At 43.4% G+C, this 16,596-nt stretch overlaps 2 protein-coding genes across 2 annotated transcripts in view; one reads left to right on the forward strand and one right to left on the reverse strand.

Annotated features, from left to right (window-relative positions):
- LOC125343741 (NACHT, LRR and PYD domains-containing protein 12-like) overlaps positions 1-12,286 on the reverse strand; it is a 27,982-nt gene extending 15,696 nt beyond the window's left edge. The window contains exons 1-2 of the mRNA XM_048336274.1: positions 10,434-12,286; positions 9,652-9,741 (exon numbers count right to left, since the gene is read on the reverse strand). Of these exons, the coding sequence (XP_048192231.1) occupies positions 9,652-9,741; positions 10,434-12,091 (1,748 nt within the window). The 5' untranslated portion in view covers positions 12,092-12,286. The remainder of the gene's footprint in view (positions 1-9,651; positions 9,742-10,433) is intronic.
- Positions 939-2,324, forward strand: Tex13b (testis expressed 13B). Its single transcript, XM_048336642.1, has one exon. It carries the CDS (start codon positions 1,001-1,003, stop codon positions 2,300-2,302), a length of 1,302 nt encoding a protein of 433 aa, XP_048192599.1. The 5' UTR covers positions 939-1,000; the 3' UTR covers positions 2,303-2,324.
- Positions 12,287-16,596: the final 4,310 nt, after the last annotated feature.

Raw genomic sequence — 16,596 nt, forward strand, 5'->3', positions numbered from 1 at the left:
AGTCCCTCAGGAGGCTGATATATGAGGATCATAGTTCGAAGCTTGCCCAAGGCAGAAAAGTAATTCACAGTGGAGCTGCGGCTCAAGGGGTAAAACGCTAACCTTTAGGGGAAAAACCAAACACTAATTGTATCTTTTTCTAATAACAAGGTAGGCTTGAGACCTTGTCAGAAGACTGCAGTGGTTAACAGAACAATAAGTTTGACTACGAATGGGGTGGGGGGGGGGAATCGATTCAACACACATTTCAGAGGTTTTCAAAAATGGCTGCAGCTTATTATTTAGGGTAGGTAGTGTTTCTTCTTAAACCAGCGGGAGAGGGGGTGGAGTCGTTCCTTGACTTTCTCCAACGTGGGATGCAACTGAAAGTTTGTATCTATCTGTGCTCTAGAACATTCTGTCCCAACGGACACCTCCAGCAGAGGGTATGGGGCAAACCATTATGGTGGGGATTAGACTTTTTGGAGTGCCTTAAAAGAACTTCATTTCTTAGTCTCTTTAGACCAGTCCCACTTCTTTTCACATTATAGAATTTTTAACTGAAGTGGGTTTTCCTTACTGCCCAGAAGGGGGTCTGATGTTGATTCCTCTGGAGTGAGGCGGCTCCCCCGCCGCACACCATCCCCCACCCCACCCCCACCATACCAGGGAGCTTGGAACAGTCCCAGAGTATAAAGCTCCGGGCCAGGGGGTCGTTCTCTCCTTTTCCCGGGAGCGGTCAGAAAGGCAGCAGGTACTCTTTAGAGGCTCAGTAGGCAGCTTTGGTAGGCCTAACTACCTTTGATTCTGTGCCAGCCAGGTAAGGGCAGGTGGGAGGCATGTCCTCGAGGGGGTGTGTCTAAGGGGAGAGGAGGGTCTGGGGTAGGGGTGGCGTCATCTAGAATTTGGGAGCGAGGGTGGACCGAGGTGGACAGGGGGATGCCCAAGGGGGAAATGACCACTAATTGTTCAATCCGGGTTCTTCAAGGCAGAGAAAGACAAAGCCACTGACTTCGTCGTCATGGCCCTGAGACCCAATGACCCCACTAGTGGGTTTCACCATGACATCGTCTTGGCTTTTATCAACGAGCAGATGGCAAGGCACCCTAAAGGGCCTCAGTTCTATCTTGAAAACCTGTCTTTGTCTTGGGAAGAGATAGAAGACAAATTCAAGGGCATCTTAGAAGACAACACGCTGCCCAAAGAGGCCCACGAGGCCTGTGCCTGGAGCAGCCTGGCCTTGGGCGTGCGCTTTGCGCGCAGACAGGGTTATTTACACGGGCGTCGGGTGCAGTGGCTTCACGACTTCGCTAGACTGCACAAGTCTGCGGCTAACGCCTTGGCCTCAGACCTGAAGCAGCTCTCCGAGCAACAGGATATGGAGCGCAGGGAGGCCGCGTTCCAGCTGCGAGTGATGCAGACCAAACTGGCAGAGGTGCAGAAGGAACGTGACATGCTGAGGTGGAAGCTACTCCGAGCAGTAAGATCACCCCCTCCTCCCCCCCCCACCCCCTGGCCCCGCACCCATGCTTGGTACCAGTCACCCCTATTCTTTCCCTCGCCCCGCCCCACCCACACACAGCTTTGTAACACGTTTACTTCTCCCCAGGAACTGAGTGCCCTCCCATTGGCAGAGAAGCCAGGCCTAGGCAATACTAGGCCTATGGCCATGACCACTGCCTCCAACATTGGGGGAGGGGACGGAACCTTTATGCATGGAACAAGTGAGAAGGAAGAGATGACAGGGATGGATATGCCTACTGCAAATGTTTCAGAACCAAAAGCAGACGCTGCAGCAGCAATGATGATGGCAACAGAGGCCACAGAGAAGCCTGAAGGAAGCTTCCAGCAACTTCTGGGAGCTATGGAGTGGAAAAACTATCCTTTGGGTGGGCAGGGGGAGGGTATTGTCAAAACCCCCGAAAAGGCCACCTATTCTCCTTTGGGAACCCCAGAGGGCACAGATTCCCCTGAAGTCCTTACTGTCCAGCTCCCTGCATCATTCACATACTCCTATGAATGCCCCTTCCCAGTCATGTCCACCCCATCTCCTCCACCTCCCAGGGGCTTAGCACATTTACCTCCCGTGCCTTCCTATTGCCTGACTTCTGATTTTAATCTGCTTTCTGATATGGGGGCTACAGGAATTGACACTCAAGAACGCCAAAAGGACAAGACAGACACTGAAAGCAAGCAGGAGAGAAAACATCCCATATTTCGCAAGCCTGGTGACTGGGATTGTCCATGGTGTAAAGCAGTGAATTTTTCACAGAGAGAGAGTTGCATCCGCTGTGGGAAGGGCATCTGGCTGCATAACCCTTAATGTATTCATCAACATGAATTAGAGCATATGCATACAACAAATGAGAGACTTGTTTTTCTTTTGTCTGGGAGAAGGGGGGCTTGGGTGAAGCCGGGGGAGGGTGGGAAGAGAATGGGGTCAAGGGAATGGGAGGGAGGAGTCTATGGGGAGACTATAGATGGGTGCAGACACGTTTTTGAAGACTCCCTCATTCTAGAGCACTAACATTCAGCACCCCATAACTACTCCAGCTTCTGTGGAGCAGTACAAGTGTGTACCTCCCTACCTTGCTGTCAGGTGAACCCTACAAAACCCTACCCTTCATCCCACACATAGGCCTTAGGTGATCCAGGCAGGAGTGATGACTGTACCCATTCTGAGCCAAACTCATCCACAGGGTTGACAATCTGATGGGCAAGGCAGATTCTGGTCAGGATTGAGTTGGGTCACAGCCAAGGGCAAGGAGGCCATAGACAATTGGCCCTGGCCGTAGGGAAGCAGAATCGGGTGCCTTACAGAAAGTATCTTTTGGAGGATACCAGTATGAGGCTCCAGGAAAACAGGGCTCCAGGATAAAACAGAAAAGCACAGGTGTCAATGCAGTGACTCCAGAAAGCTGGAAGAAACAGTGGTGACTCAGCTACTTTTCACTTCTTCCAAGTGTACTATGTGAAGATCCACTTACCCATATCTCCTTTTGTTTAACCTAACTCCACTGGGTTCCTATTCAGGGCAAGTAGGTTGTTAGTGTCAGGAGAACATTTTTTGGCATGCTGGAGTTTGAGCCATGCCTCCAGTGCTGCTTTTTGCTGATTGTTCTGGAGATTTGAGTCTACTGGACTTTGGATGCCTAGGATAGCCTCAAACCATCTTGCAGATTTATGCCCCCTGAGGAACTAGGATTCTAAATGGTGTGAGCCACACTTGGCTCACTGCTTTGGTTATTTTTGAGACAAACTTTTTTACTATTTGCCCAGGTCACCCTGAACCATGCATGATCCTGTTTATGCTCTCACCATTGCTGGGATGACAGGTGTGTACCATGTCTAGATTTTTCTGTTCAGACCGTGGGGTCTTATGAAATTTTTGCCTAGGCTAGCCTGGAATAGCGATCTTCCCCAACTTCTGCCTCTTATCAGCTACAATTACAGGTATGGGTCAATTGATTTCTAACCAATCAATAGACCATCAAAGGAAACACTACAAGTAGCAAGAAAGTTGTATCAGGGTTAGGGCAAGCCATGGGTATTCCTGCATCCCAATGATCCTCAAGAATGAATTGGATAGCTGGCTTATTTGGGGGAAGATATAAGAACCAAAAGAGACCTGGGGCGACCTCAGGCTTATGCTTGACCCAAGTGAACATGGCAAGAGATTTGCCACCTCATTTGCCACCTCTAAGCAAACCCTGCCAGAGGCTGTGGCCAGATGGCAGTACCTGAGGCAAGGGAGGAGTACTGTGGCTGTACAGCCTCACCACAGGAAACCCTCAGCAGAACCGGAGACAGATAGATCTCAGGGAAGCAAGTGATAGTGCCCAGACTGTTTGCTAGTCCATAGCATGCCAACCCATAGTGCCATCCTGTGGGATTCTCTCCTCCTGCCCACTCTTATGTTGAAAGTGAGGAGCAGCCCAGCCTGCATTTTCCAGCCATGTCATTGGGCCTGTATGACCCCTTGTAGGACAGGGTTTCCTATCACCCTCAGAACACTTGACCTGAGGTGTTGGAGATTTCTTTGCTGCAGAGGGTGGGGGAGGCTGTCCTGAGTACTGCAGGATGTTCAGCAAAATCCCCAGACTCTACTCAGTAGATGCCAGTGATGGTCACTCCCCTCTCCCTCAGTTAACAAGACCCACAAATGCCTCCAGATATTGCCACTTGAGGAGGAGATCATCTCCCAGGCTAGGAAAGCCAGGAAGGCAATGAAGGACTCAAAATCTGAAATAGGCAAGAATCAAAAGAGAAGGTCAGCTGATGCTGGTGGCTCATGCCTGTAATCCTAGCTACTCAGGAGGCTGAAATCTAAGGTTTCAGGTTCAAAGCCAGTGGGGCAGGCAGAAAAGTCTGTGAGTTCAAGTCTCAGGACTGGCACAAAAAAAAGAGAGAAGGCCACAGAGGCTGAGGGGCTTGTGAGGCAGGAGTGGAAAGTCAGTGAGTGGTCTGGCGTTACTTTGGCTCTTCAAGCAAACTCAGAGCAATGACAGGGCAGAAGCCAAACTGCTAGGACTGAAGAGTGAGTAGAAGTGAGGAAGTAGGGCCCCCAGGGGGAGGTCTTCTTCTCGGACCTGGCTGTGAAGAGAAGAAAAGGAGATGCATGGTTGAGACTTTGAACATGAGAGAAACATGAGCTAGAGGAGACAGTAGAAGGCTGAAGGATACAAGATATATGTAAAAGATTCACACCCTGCAAATTGCATTAGAGCTATGGCTGCTCTATCACTATACTTTTTAAGTCATACAACAAGGTCACTTGTTTTGTATGTGTGCCTGACCTTGGGTTTGAGGGTTTGAACTCTGGGTTTGGGTGCTGTCTATGAGCAATTTTTTTCTTGCTTAAGGTTAGCCGTCTACCACATGAGCCACAGCTTCACTTCCAGATTTTTGCTTGCATAAGAATGCCATGCGGCTGGGAATGTGACTTAGTGGTAAAGTGCTTGCCTAGCATGCACGAAGCCCTGGGCTTGATTTCTCAGTACCATATAAACAGAAAAGGCTTAATGTGGCACTGTGGCTCAAGTGATAGAGTGCTAGCCTTGAGCAAAAGAAGCTCAGAGGCAGTGCAAGGCCCTGAGTTCAAGCCCCCAGGACTGGCAAAAAAAAAGAATGTCATGAACTTCCTTGTCCCAGCTAGATTCAATCCATGATCTTCAGATCTCAGCCTCCTAAGCAGCTGGGGTTACAGGAATGAGTCACTAGTGTCAAGCCTTCACTTTTTGTTTAAACAAAATCCCTTTAAAATAAATTATCTGTGAAAATATACATACATGCAAGCACGTATATTTGTAGATTTGTGTTTACATACAGGAAAGGTCTAGAGGGTAGATGTTTAGCAAATGCAGTATTACCTTGGGAGAGTAGGTTCAGAGGCGGGATGAGAGGCAGTAAGGCATATGGGGGTGGCATGTAGTACTTTTATACATTTTTGTTAAAGAAAAAGAAGAAATAGTCACAAAAGTTTAAAAAATAAAATGTGAATTTATTTTCTGGGATGAATTTGGAAAGAGTGTTCTTCTGGGACAGGGAGGAGAAGGAGAGAGGACATGAATTGTATGTCTAGAATGTGGGAAAGCAGATAGCGAGGGTTCTGACAACAAGGCACCTAAAAATGAGCCACAGTACAAGTAACTGTGGAAATGTGTTTGAGAACCAGGGTAGGTGAAGGAAAGGATCATGAAACTGAACAGAGGACCCCATTCAAATAGGGACCAACTGAAGCAAACCCCTGTGTATTGGGACAGGAGTAGGAGTTCAAGAAGGGGAATTGGAAAGGGAGGTTGGTAGTACCAGGAAAGATACTCTAGTGCTATATATAATATAGATAGGTAGATTAGATAGATACATGGATAGAGAGATAGATAGATAATGACAAAGAGATTGATCCAAAGCTTAAACTCAGAGGCTTCAGGTTTTCTTGGCTTGCTGACACGCTACCACTTGAACCAGCCCAGGATGTCTTTGAACGCCAATCCTCCAGATCTCAGCCTAGGATTACGGATGTGAACCACTGGTACTTGGCAACAAAAACAATTCTGTTTCCTGCATAACAAAGCCACCAAAAGTTCTCTAAATTTATCTATGTGTACCATATACATACATATATACATACTTTTATTTGCTTTATATTACAAATTATTATTTGAGTACAAATAGGAAAATCTCTCTGAAGACATTTTGTAAATAAGGTGTTATCCAGGGATGAGGGTGGCAGCACTGGTAGGTAGGGTGAAATACAGGGCAGTTAGATGAAGACTGTCTACTTCTGTATTGCATAAGTAAAATAAATGTCCACAAAAATCCACTATGTTAAGGGGATGAATTTACTCATTTGAGTGGGTTTGGATAGGCTATTGCTTCCTCTGGGCTAGGAAAGACAAGGACGTAGACATGGATGTGTGTGGAATGGAATAGGAAGCCAAGGGAACCTTGCTTTTGTGACTGTGAGGTGGTACAAAGACCTGAAAGTGAGGTCACAGGGCAGGTCCAAGGCTGGGGTGGGAGCTTCATATACATACATATATACATACTTTTATTTGCTTTATATTACAAATTATTATTTGAGTACAAATAGGAAAATCTCTCTGAAGACATTTTGTAAATAAGGTGTTATCCAGGGATGAGGGTGGCAGCACTGGTAGGTAGGGTGAAATACAGGGCAGTTAGATGAAGATTGTCTACTTCTGTATTGCATAAGTAAAATAAATGTCCACAAAAATCCACTATGTTAAGGGGATGAATTTACTCATTTGAGTGGGTTTGGATAGGCTATTGCTTCCTCTGGGCTAGGAAAGACAAGGACGTAGACATGGATGTGTGTGGAATGGAATAGGAAGCCAAGGGAACCTTGCTTTTGTGACTGTGAGGTGGTACAAAGACCTGAAAGTGAGGTCACAGGGCAGGTCCAAGGCTGGGGTGGGAGCTTCTTTGGGCACTTGCAGGCATAACTGAAGGTAGAGAGGGTGGGGAGTGGAGAGCAAAGGATCTACACACTACATGGAGTAGGGTAAGAACCAACTGAAAGAAAACTTGGGGAGGAAGATGGTAGGACTGAAGTAGGAAAAGACAGGACAGGACTCTGGGCATTCAGTCACACACAAGAAAACCAAATGAGGATCCTCTTAGAGAGGATCACAAAGTTGCAATGCCTACATGCCTCTGATCATATCAAATACTATTTATTGAAATGAATTTCAGGAAATGCAAACAAAAGGCTTACCCCCCCCCGCCCTTTTTGTCTTGTTTGTTCATTTACCTGTCTTTTGGGAGAGTAAGGAGGGAGCACAGAAATGGAGGGGTATCCACAGATGAATGGATCCAAAAAATATGGTACCTATACACAATGGAATACTACATAGCGATTAGGAATGGTGAAATATTGTTAGTTATTCGCAGGGAAATGGTCAGAACTTGAACAAATAATGTTGAGCGAGACAAGCCTAGAACACAGAAAACAAAGGGGCATGATCTCCTTGATATATGACTGTTAAGATGGGGTGAAGGGGAGACAGTAGAGACCAGGTCTGTGAAATCATAAACTTCTTGTCAAATGGTATTTCTCACAGGATTGGATCAGCGACCCAACATTATGTAACTAAAACCAAACAACTACTCAACATATAAAGGTCAAAAATTGACCTCTCAGTGGAATACAATAGCTCAAAAGCTATGTGTGTATGTTCATATAAGACTATTATCGACATATTGTCTAATGTCGACATTACATTTAAAGCCCTAGGCGAATTTTCTTTGGCGTAGGCCACGTGGCTACTGTATATGTTCTTGGTACACTGTGTATTGTATATATGTCCACCTGACCTAGGGAAGGGAAAGAAAAACAGGGTGTAAGATATCACAAGAAATGTACACACTGCCCTACTATGTAACGGTACCCTTTTTGCACAATACCTTGTCAAAAAATTTTGTTTAATTAATAAAATAAATTACAAAAAATGAAAACTAAACTGAGTCAAAAACTTCCCCTCCAAAATTATGAAAGATGTTTAAAATGACCCTAGATCATCAAGTAAACTAGCTGCTTAAAAGCCATTTGAGCACTTGAAGTTGAACTTAGGACAATTTAGGAATATAATATACCTTATTCCTTAGAGCCAAACTACACCACCACTTACCAAATTAAAAGCCATTTTATTACCTTAAAACAAACCATATTCAACCATCATAATACCTGCAACTTTAAAACACCCAATTTAATTCCCTTAAAAACATGTACAGGGGCTGGGAATATGGCCTAGTGGCAAGAGTGCTTGCCTCGTATATGTAATATGGAGGGCAGATCTGGCCAGCACCATCATTGGCTGTTGAGGGGTGTCAGGTTGACTCCATCTCAGATTAGTTAAAGAGAGCATAAGCCGACTTCATCTTCACTAAGATCTCCCCTGCCCAATCCAGGGAAGTTCCCCTTCACTGTGATAAGATTGTGTAAACTGCTTGACCACCTGAGGCATGGAAGGTTCAAGGAACACTCAAGGTTAAACCTGTCCCCTCCCATGAGTAGGCATATCCGCCTGCATCTTATGAGCCTGGCCAAATCTGCGCACCAAGCCTAACTAAAATGGCTATGAGGCAGACTGTAACTCCATTGGCCACCTGCATGTGACCTTGCATGCTCTGTAAGTGTTGTGACCTCATTGGCCACCTGCGTGTGGCAAGCTTGACCATGTGGTATTTGCCTTTATAACCCGACCCCAAGCCTGGCCCAGGGCGCGCTGTCCCAGCTCCCGAGTCTGGGCTGTGACCCTGGCAAGTCAGTATACTTTTTACTTCCCCAATAAATCCATCTTCTAACTTGAAAAAAAAAAGAAATGGAGGGGTAAAGGGTGAACAAATTCGGCAGTGGCATTCACTAGACATTATGTTGAAAATAAATGTTGTAGGTGGAGACAGTAAAGGAAAACTGGGAGAGTGAAGAAAGAGGTGACAGTATCCAAAATGAAATGTGCTCTTGCCTGGCATAAGTAGCTGATGCCTGTAATCCTAGATACTCAAGAGGCTGAGATCTGAGGATCAAGATTTGATGACAGCCTGGGCAAGAAAATCTGTGAGATGCTTATTTCCAATTAACCACCAGAAAACTGGAAATAGTGCTGTGGCTCAAAGTGTTAGAATACTAGACTTGACCGGAAAAGCTCAGGGACAGTGCCCAGACCCTGAGTTCAAACCCTCGTGACAGACTAAAAAATAACAGTACTCTTTACTTGACTTATGTAACTGTAACCCCTCTTTACATCACCTTTACAATAATAATTGAAAAAAAATTTTTAAAAAAGGATCCTTCTTGTGGTACCCAGGAGTAGAAAAACCTTTCAGGGTTATAAGCAGCCACCAACCATTATAGAACTACACATACTAAGGTAGAAAAGGCAGTAAGGATGGGCAGAGATTTATGACTGACTCCTTCCTTACATCCTTTCCTAGGTTTGTAGCATCTCATCTTTCATTTGCTCTTTCACTATACGGAAAACTAAGCACTAGTTATACTTAGTTATCAGATCCAGTCAGCTGAGAGGGTGCTGCTTTCTGGTAACCTAGTTATACTTAGTTATCAGATCCAGTCAGCTGAGAGGGTGCTGCTTTCTGGTGACCAAGTTTTTACCTACACTACCATAAATTATAAAGCCAAGTTCAACTTACTTCAGGTCTTTGATTTTACAGGCTGGATCACGCAGTGCTTGGCAGAGGAAATGTAGCTGGGATGAATACAAATTATGCAGCTGAAAGGGGCTAAAAGAGATTTTTTTAAAAAACAGAATTTAGTACAAAACTTGAAGTAAGAGCTTCCTTTTAGCTTTTGTCATACAAGTACTAATTTATCACATAAAAGCCTAGAAAGTATAAAGCTATGCTCTTTCCTAAGTACTAGAGAGGCACATCATGACTTGCCCAAGCAACCTTCACTATGCAACGTATTTTTGCTCAGTTTTATTTTATTTATTTAGTTTATGAGGTACTGAGGAATCGAACCCAGGGCCTCATCATGCTGGGCAAGCACTTGGTCACTAAGCCATATTCCCAGTCCCTAATATATTTTTGATTGTCCATACTAACAGAAGTAATGACTATAGTTGAAAACCAGGAAAGATCAATACTCTCACTTAGCCAGCATGCTTGGGAATGGAGTGTTTCAAGTAAAATTTCTAGCCTGTATTTAAGCTCTCTCATGAAGACTTTAAGACGTAGGAGTGCGAACAGGGCCAGTTTGGTGCCTGGTACAAGTGCTCAAAAATGTTAGCTCTCTTTAGGGTCTGTCTAGGCCAGTGATCAATGCATGATAATAAATGCTTATTGTCCTGACTGACATAAAACAGAAAAACTTGAAATCACTTCTTTATTTATAATGCTAGATGTTATATGACATAAGCAAGTGGCTCCCTATCTTAAAGCCAGCAATGAGGAAAAACCATGAATATACTCACTGATTAAATGGTGCTGTTGGCATGGATGGTGGTATAAATACTGACATATGTATTTCCTCTTCAAATCCAAGAAGGTGCTGACACTTCAGAGACATTGACAAGTCACTGTGACTGTTTTTGACACAAAATGACATAGCCAGTGTATCCATTTTTGTATAGGTAGCTTGGAGCAGCACAAGTGACTGTAAGTGATCAACCATCTTCCCTGCATATTCTGTGTCCTGCATCTCATACAAACAATGAAACAAGTCCACTGGCTCCATCTGTAACCGAGCAGTTTTATCCTTCATTTCTCTCTCAGTCCATTTCAACAACTCTTCTTCAAGTTCTCGAGAGACTTGTCTTCCAAAAACATTTTCCACAACCTCTTCTTTCCCTTTATGTACGAGTCCAAATAGGAATTGTATGGTTGGTGAGGAAAATCCTTTTCCAACTTGTTGGAATATTTCTTGCCATGTTTTCCCGACTTGATTAAAAGATAACCAGCTGTTATCATTCTTCAGGACATAGTACACAGCAGTCAAGAACTCTTGGAAACTGAAGTGAAGGAAGGTGTAAATATTAACATCATCTTCCACTTTTTTCAGGAAGTGATTGAGAAAATCGCAGGTAGCATCATGAATTCCTATCCCATGTCTTTGGAGGTCACTGACTGCAAACAGAACCTGATGGTTCTGCAGTCCCTCTGCAGCCAGAGAGCAAAGGCCCCGCAGGCAACTCTGTCCCATCCACACTGAGATACCTCTAAGGGTTCGGAGGCACTTAGAAAAATAGAACAGATACACACCAGTCATGGTATGCAGTGACTTCATAAGATTCTTATCTTCGTCATCCTGTGACTGCAGAACTCTGCACAGCATCCAGGAGACAATAGGCAGTGAAGATATAATGTCAAGGTGTTCATTGTCTCGCAAGTCACAAAAGACACTCATTGCTCGATTAGCACCTGATATCTGACTCAAGAAATATGCACGTTTTTCAGCATCTCTAAACCACAAGATCTCTGCCTCGATAGGTTCTTTTAATAGAGAGTGGAGCTTCTTCATGGCAGTAAGACGGGCAGTTATCAGGAGAGAAGATTCTGGAAATAGTGTTTTCTTCACAAAACTACACAGGAGAGACTCTACTGGCTTCTTCTCCTGGGGGTTATCACTAAGATCATCTTCATGATAGCAGAAAATGTATGGCAGCTCAGGAAAGCCATCAAGAATGAACAGAAGCTTCTCTGGATATTCAATGATAATGTCCAGGATTGGCTCTTTTATATCTTGAAAAGTGTTGGTGATCAAGTCGATAGCACTAAGAGGAGCAGTATGGCTTATTTCTCTGCAGTTGACATAGATGAGATAGTCAAATCTGCCTGGAGTAACCATTCCTGCTGCCCAATCAAACATGAACTTGTGCACCATTGCTGTTTTCCCACTCCCGGGGCATCCCTGAAGCACCACTGTTTTGGAGGAGTTGCAGCCCGGTTCATCAGGATCAAACATGTGCTCCATCTCAATAAAACGATCTTGCTGAGGAACTCCACAGGAGGTCTTTTCTGATATACCATACTCTTTTACGAGAAGTAGCCGCGTATCTATATGCTTGCAATGGTGGAAACATTTATCCGGTCCTGTTTTTAGGTATTTTTCTCTTAGATGTCTTCGGTACATTTCACGATAATCTAATGACAACAAAGAGTAAATAAGTCATGGAAAACAACAACTAGGACTTATACAACCATCACCACCCTACCTCTCCTTGGATGCCTCAAAAGATCCTTAAATTTTATACATCTAAAGCTAAGTGCCAGTGGATCATGCTTAAATCCTAGCTACTCAGGAGACTGAGATCTGAGAATCATGGTTTGAAGCAAGCACAGGCAGAAAAGTCTGTGAGACTTATCTACAAAAGCTAGAAGTGGAGCTATAGCTTAAGTGGTAGAGCTCTAGACTTGAGTGAAAAAGCTAAAGGGACAGCACCCAGGCCTGAGTTCAAGCCTCAGGACCAGCATACACAAAACAATTACAAACTGCTGGATGCTAGTGGCTTATACCTATAATCCTAGCTACTCAAGACACCAAGGATTGTGGTTCAAAGCCAGCCTCCCAAGATAACTCTGCCCAGACATCTCTTATCTCATGCTGCTAACTAGTTGCTGTGAAAAATGCCAGGAGTTGTTCTTTTTATTATTATTTTCAACTCTCTCTATCCATCAATTAACAAACACTACCATCTACATCTTCAAAACCACTGTATATCCTACAAAATTTAGAAAATTGAGGGGCTGAGAATGTAGCTTAATGGTAGAGTGCTTGCCTAGCATGCATGAAGCCCAAGGTTCTATTTTTCAGTACCACATAAACAGAAAAAGCCGAAAGTGAACTCTGATCCTCAGACCTCAACCTCCTGAGTAGCTAGGTATGATCCACTGGTGCCTAGCAAATATGGCATTTTTATGACATCAAAGTAAGATAGTGTTACTAGGTACCAGTGCCTCATGCCTATAATCCTAACTACTCAGGAGGCTGAGATCTGAGGATATCTGTTTGGAGCTAGTGCTTTGGGTCAAGTGGTAGAGTACTAGCCCTGAGCAAAAAGAACTGAGGGACAATGCCCAGGTCTCAAGTTCAAGCCTTAGGACTAGCAAAAAAAAAAAAGAAAGAAAGAAAGAAAATTGAGGGATGGGATGGGTTGGGAAGGAAGGGTGAGAATATTGAAAGGGGTGACACTGATTAAGTTGCACTGTATTCATGAACTACTTTGTTAAGAAAAATAAGAATAAGCTGGGCGCAAGTGACTCATGCCTGTAATCCTAGCTACTCAGGAAGTTGAGATCTGAGGATCAGCTCAGGCAGTAAAGTCTGTGAGACTCTTATCTCCAATTAACCACCAGAAAACTGGTAGTGGCACTGTGGTTCAAGTGGTAGAGTGCTGGCCTTGAGCTGAAGAGCTCAGGGACAGTGCCCAGGCCCAGAGATCAAGCCCCTGACCAACAAAGAAAAAAGAAGCTTAAAATTAATTTATGTACTAATATGTCCTCCAATACTATGAACTCTCTTTTCTGGACTTCAGAAACAGCCTCCCACTTGTCCCTCTTGTCTATCTACTCCAAGAAACCAAAGAGATTTTCTGAAAATATTAATTTGATCCTATTACTATCCCATCCGAATCCCCTTGAAACTTTTCATTATAGTTGATATGATACTCAAAATGCTTACCTCATCCTACAAGGTACTCCATGAGTTAAACTTCATTCTCTCCCAAAGCCCTATGATAAACTCATATTAGACATGTGTTGTGTGTACTGAATTCAAGGACCTGAGTGTGTGTGTGTGTGTGTGTGTGTGTGTGTGTGTGTGTACACTGAATTCAAGGACTTGAGTACTGTCCAAGTACTGAGTACTTGAGCTTTTGAGCTCGAGGCTGGTGCATAACCATTTTAACCATAGCTCCACTTCTAGCATTTTTGGTGGTTAATTAGAGGTAAAGAGTTCTCACAGATTTCCTGCCCAGACTAGCTCCAAACGGATATCCTCAGATCTTAGCCTCCTGAGTAGCTAGGATTATAGGCATAAGCCACTGGCACCTAGTAACACTACCTTACTTTGATGTAATAAAAATGTCATATTTGCTAGGCACCAGTGAATCATGCCTAGCTAACTCAGGAGGTTGAGATCTGAGGATCAGAGTTCTAAGTCAGGCTGGGGAGGAAAGTACCCATGAGACTTTTACCTCCAATTAAACACTCAGAAGCCAGAAGTAACACTGTGGCTCAAGTGGTAGTACTATAGGGTTGAGCACAAACATGCTCAGGGACAGCACCCAGGCTCTGACTTCGTCCCATGACTGACCAAAAAAAAGCCATATTCTCCTATATGCCTGTGATCATATAAAAATATTTATTGAAATGAACTGCAGGAAATGGCAACAAGAGATTTGTTTTCTTTGTTGTTGTCTTTGTTTTCTTTTTGTCTTGTTTGTTCATTTATCTGTCTTTGGGAGAATAGGGGGATACAGAAATGGTAGGACAAAAGTGAGCAAACGCAGCAGTGGTACACACTAGACACTATGTCAAAAATGAACTATACAAGTTAGGGGTGGGACAGGAGAGAAAAATTGAGAGGGAAGGGTTGACACTATCCAAAAAGAAATGTACCCTTTACCTGACTTATAAAACTGTAGCCCTTCTGTGCAAGAGCTTTATAATAGCAAGTATTTTTTAATGAACTATACAACTTGTAGGCAGGGACAGGAGGGAAAAACTGGGAGAAAGCAAGGGAAAGGGTGACATTGTACAGAAAGAAATGTAAACAAATGTATACATTACTTGACTTAAGTATAACCCCTCTGTACACCACCTTTATAGTAATAAAAAAGAATTTAAAAATCGTAAAACTGCATGTTCTCTCTGCCTGGAACTCAAATTCCTCCGGTTTTTCCCATAGAGATCCCCTTTTCATCTGTCTGACCTCAACTGAAAAACTACTTTCCAGAAGAGAATTTGTATGATCATTAAAATGAAAGCAGATCCTATCTACTATTTCTCTTTCTAGCCCTTATGGTAAGTTTACAACTATAGTTTGTTTGTTAGTCCTGGAGTTTGATGAACTCAGGGCCTGAGCACTGTCCCTGAGCTTCTTTTTGCTCAAGGCTAGCATTCTACCACTTGAGCCACAGAACCACTTCTGGCTTTTTCTGTGTATGTGGTACTGAGGAATTGAACTCAGGAATTCATGCATGTTAGGCCAGGGCTTCATGCACGTTAGGCAAGCACTCTACCACTAAGCTACAGTCCCAACCCTGTTTGTTGTTTTATTGTTTATGTTTTCTCCTTAATAACCTAGATCATGACAGAGGCCTTAACGGACTGTTGTACTGTAATATGTCAGGTATCCAGCATGACACTCAAAACATAGTTAACACTCAACTGTTTACTGACTATGGCTCTAAATGTTTCTGTATTCAAAAAAGTCACTTATGATGGTGTATTCTCTACCAGACACTGTACTAGGCACTTCACACACATTTACTCAATTATCACAGTAATTCCATAATGCAGGTATGCTCCAACCTTAATGCTTTGGGATAGTCAAGTATACAAGCAGGACCGGCTTCATGAGAATGTAGTCTGTGCAATTGGTCACACAGCATTCTGTGCTCAGAAGGATAATGTTTGCTTTGATGCTCTCCCAATGCTGCCTTGAAATTCTAAAATTGCTGAACAAGTAGTCCTACATGGTTATTTTGAACTCAAATCCCAACAAATGATATAGCCAGTCCTACTAATTACTTTTGGCAATTTATCCAATTATATTCAATGGCAGACTTAATTTGGATTCGGATTCATCTGAGTAACTCAAAAAGTAAGTCACTAAGTTCAAACCTCTTGTTAATGTAATTATCAAAATTGGCATTTTCCAAATCAGCATTTTCTGGAACACTATTCTACAAGACACTAATAGGAGAGCTGTTCTAAAAAGGTGTTCAGCAGTCAAGTAAGATGGGGGGAATGTACGTTCAATCCTCTTAGTAAAATGTCTGAACACATATGCATGAAAAGCTTCTTTCCTCTCCTACAATGTTTTTACAAATCTGCTTAAAGTTGTTTAATCCAGTATTTTCTGATTTTACAACTACGGAACCTTTTTCTAACATTGAAGTTATTAACTCAAAGCAAAATGGAGAACTCAGTTTGGATGCTGATCTAGATAAGGCATGGCAAATATTGTCCGGAAATTTCCTTGAGTGGCTTGAGCTTTTCAGTCTCTTTCAATAAAACTCAACATTGACATGGTAACATAAAAGCAGCCACAGACAACATGTAATTGAATAGCAGCAATATTCCAGGAAGACCTTATTTACAGAAGCAGGCTACTAGATGGATTCGTCTGGCACATTAGGCTACTGTTCAGTAGCCCCAATTCAAACTACTGCCAAAGAGCATTGGTCTTTATTCTAGCTATAAAAAAAATCTCTACATCTGCTGGGCACCTACTCCTGTAATCCTAGCTACTTGGGAGGTTGAGGCCTGCAGATTACAGTTCAAAACTAGCCTCGGCAGGATCATCCCAGAGACTCCAATAAACCACCAAAATGCCAGAAATGGAGCTCTTGTTCAAGTGGTAAAGTGCTAGTCGAGCAAAATAGCTCAGGGACAGCACACAGCTCAAGCACC

Source organism: Perognathus longimembris, chromosome 28 (assembly GCF_023159225.1).
Source record: "Perognathus longimembris pacificus isolate PPM17 chromosome 28, ASM2315922v1, whole genome shotgun sequence".
In the NCBI taxonomy this organism is placed as follows: Eukaryota; Metazoa; Chordata; class Mammalia; order Rodentia; family Heteromyidae; genus Perognathus; species Perognathus longimembris.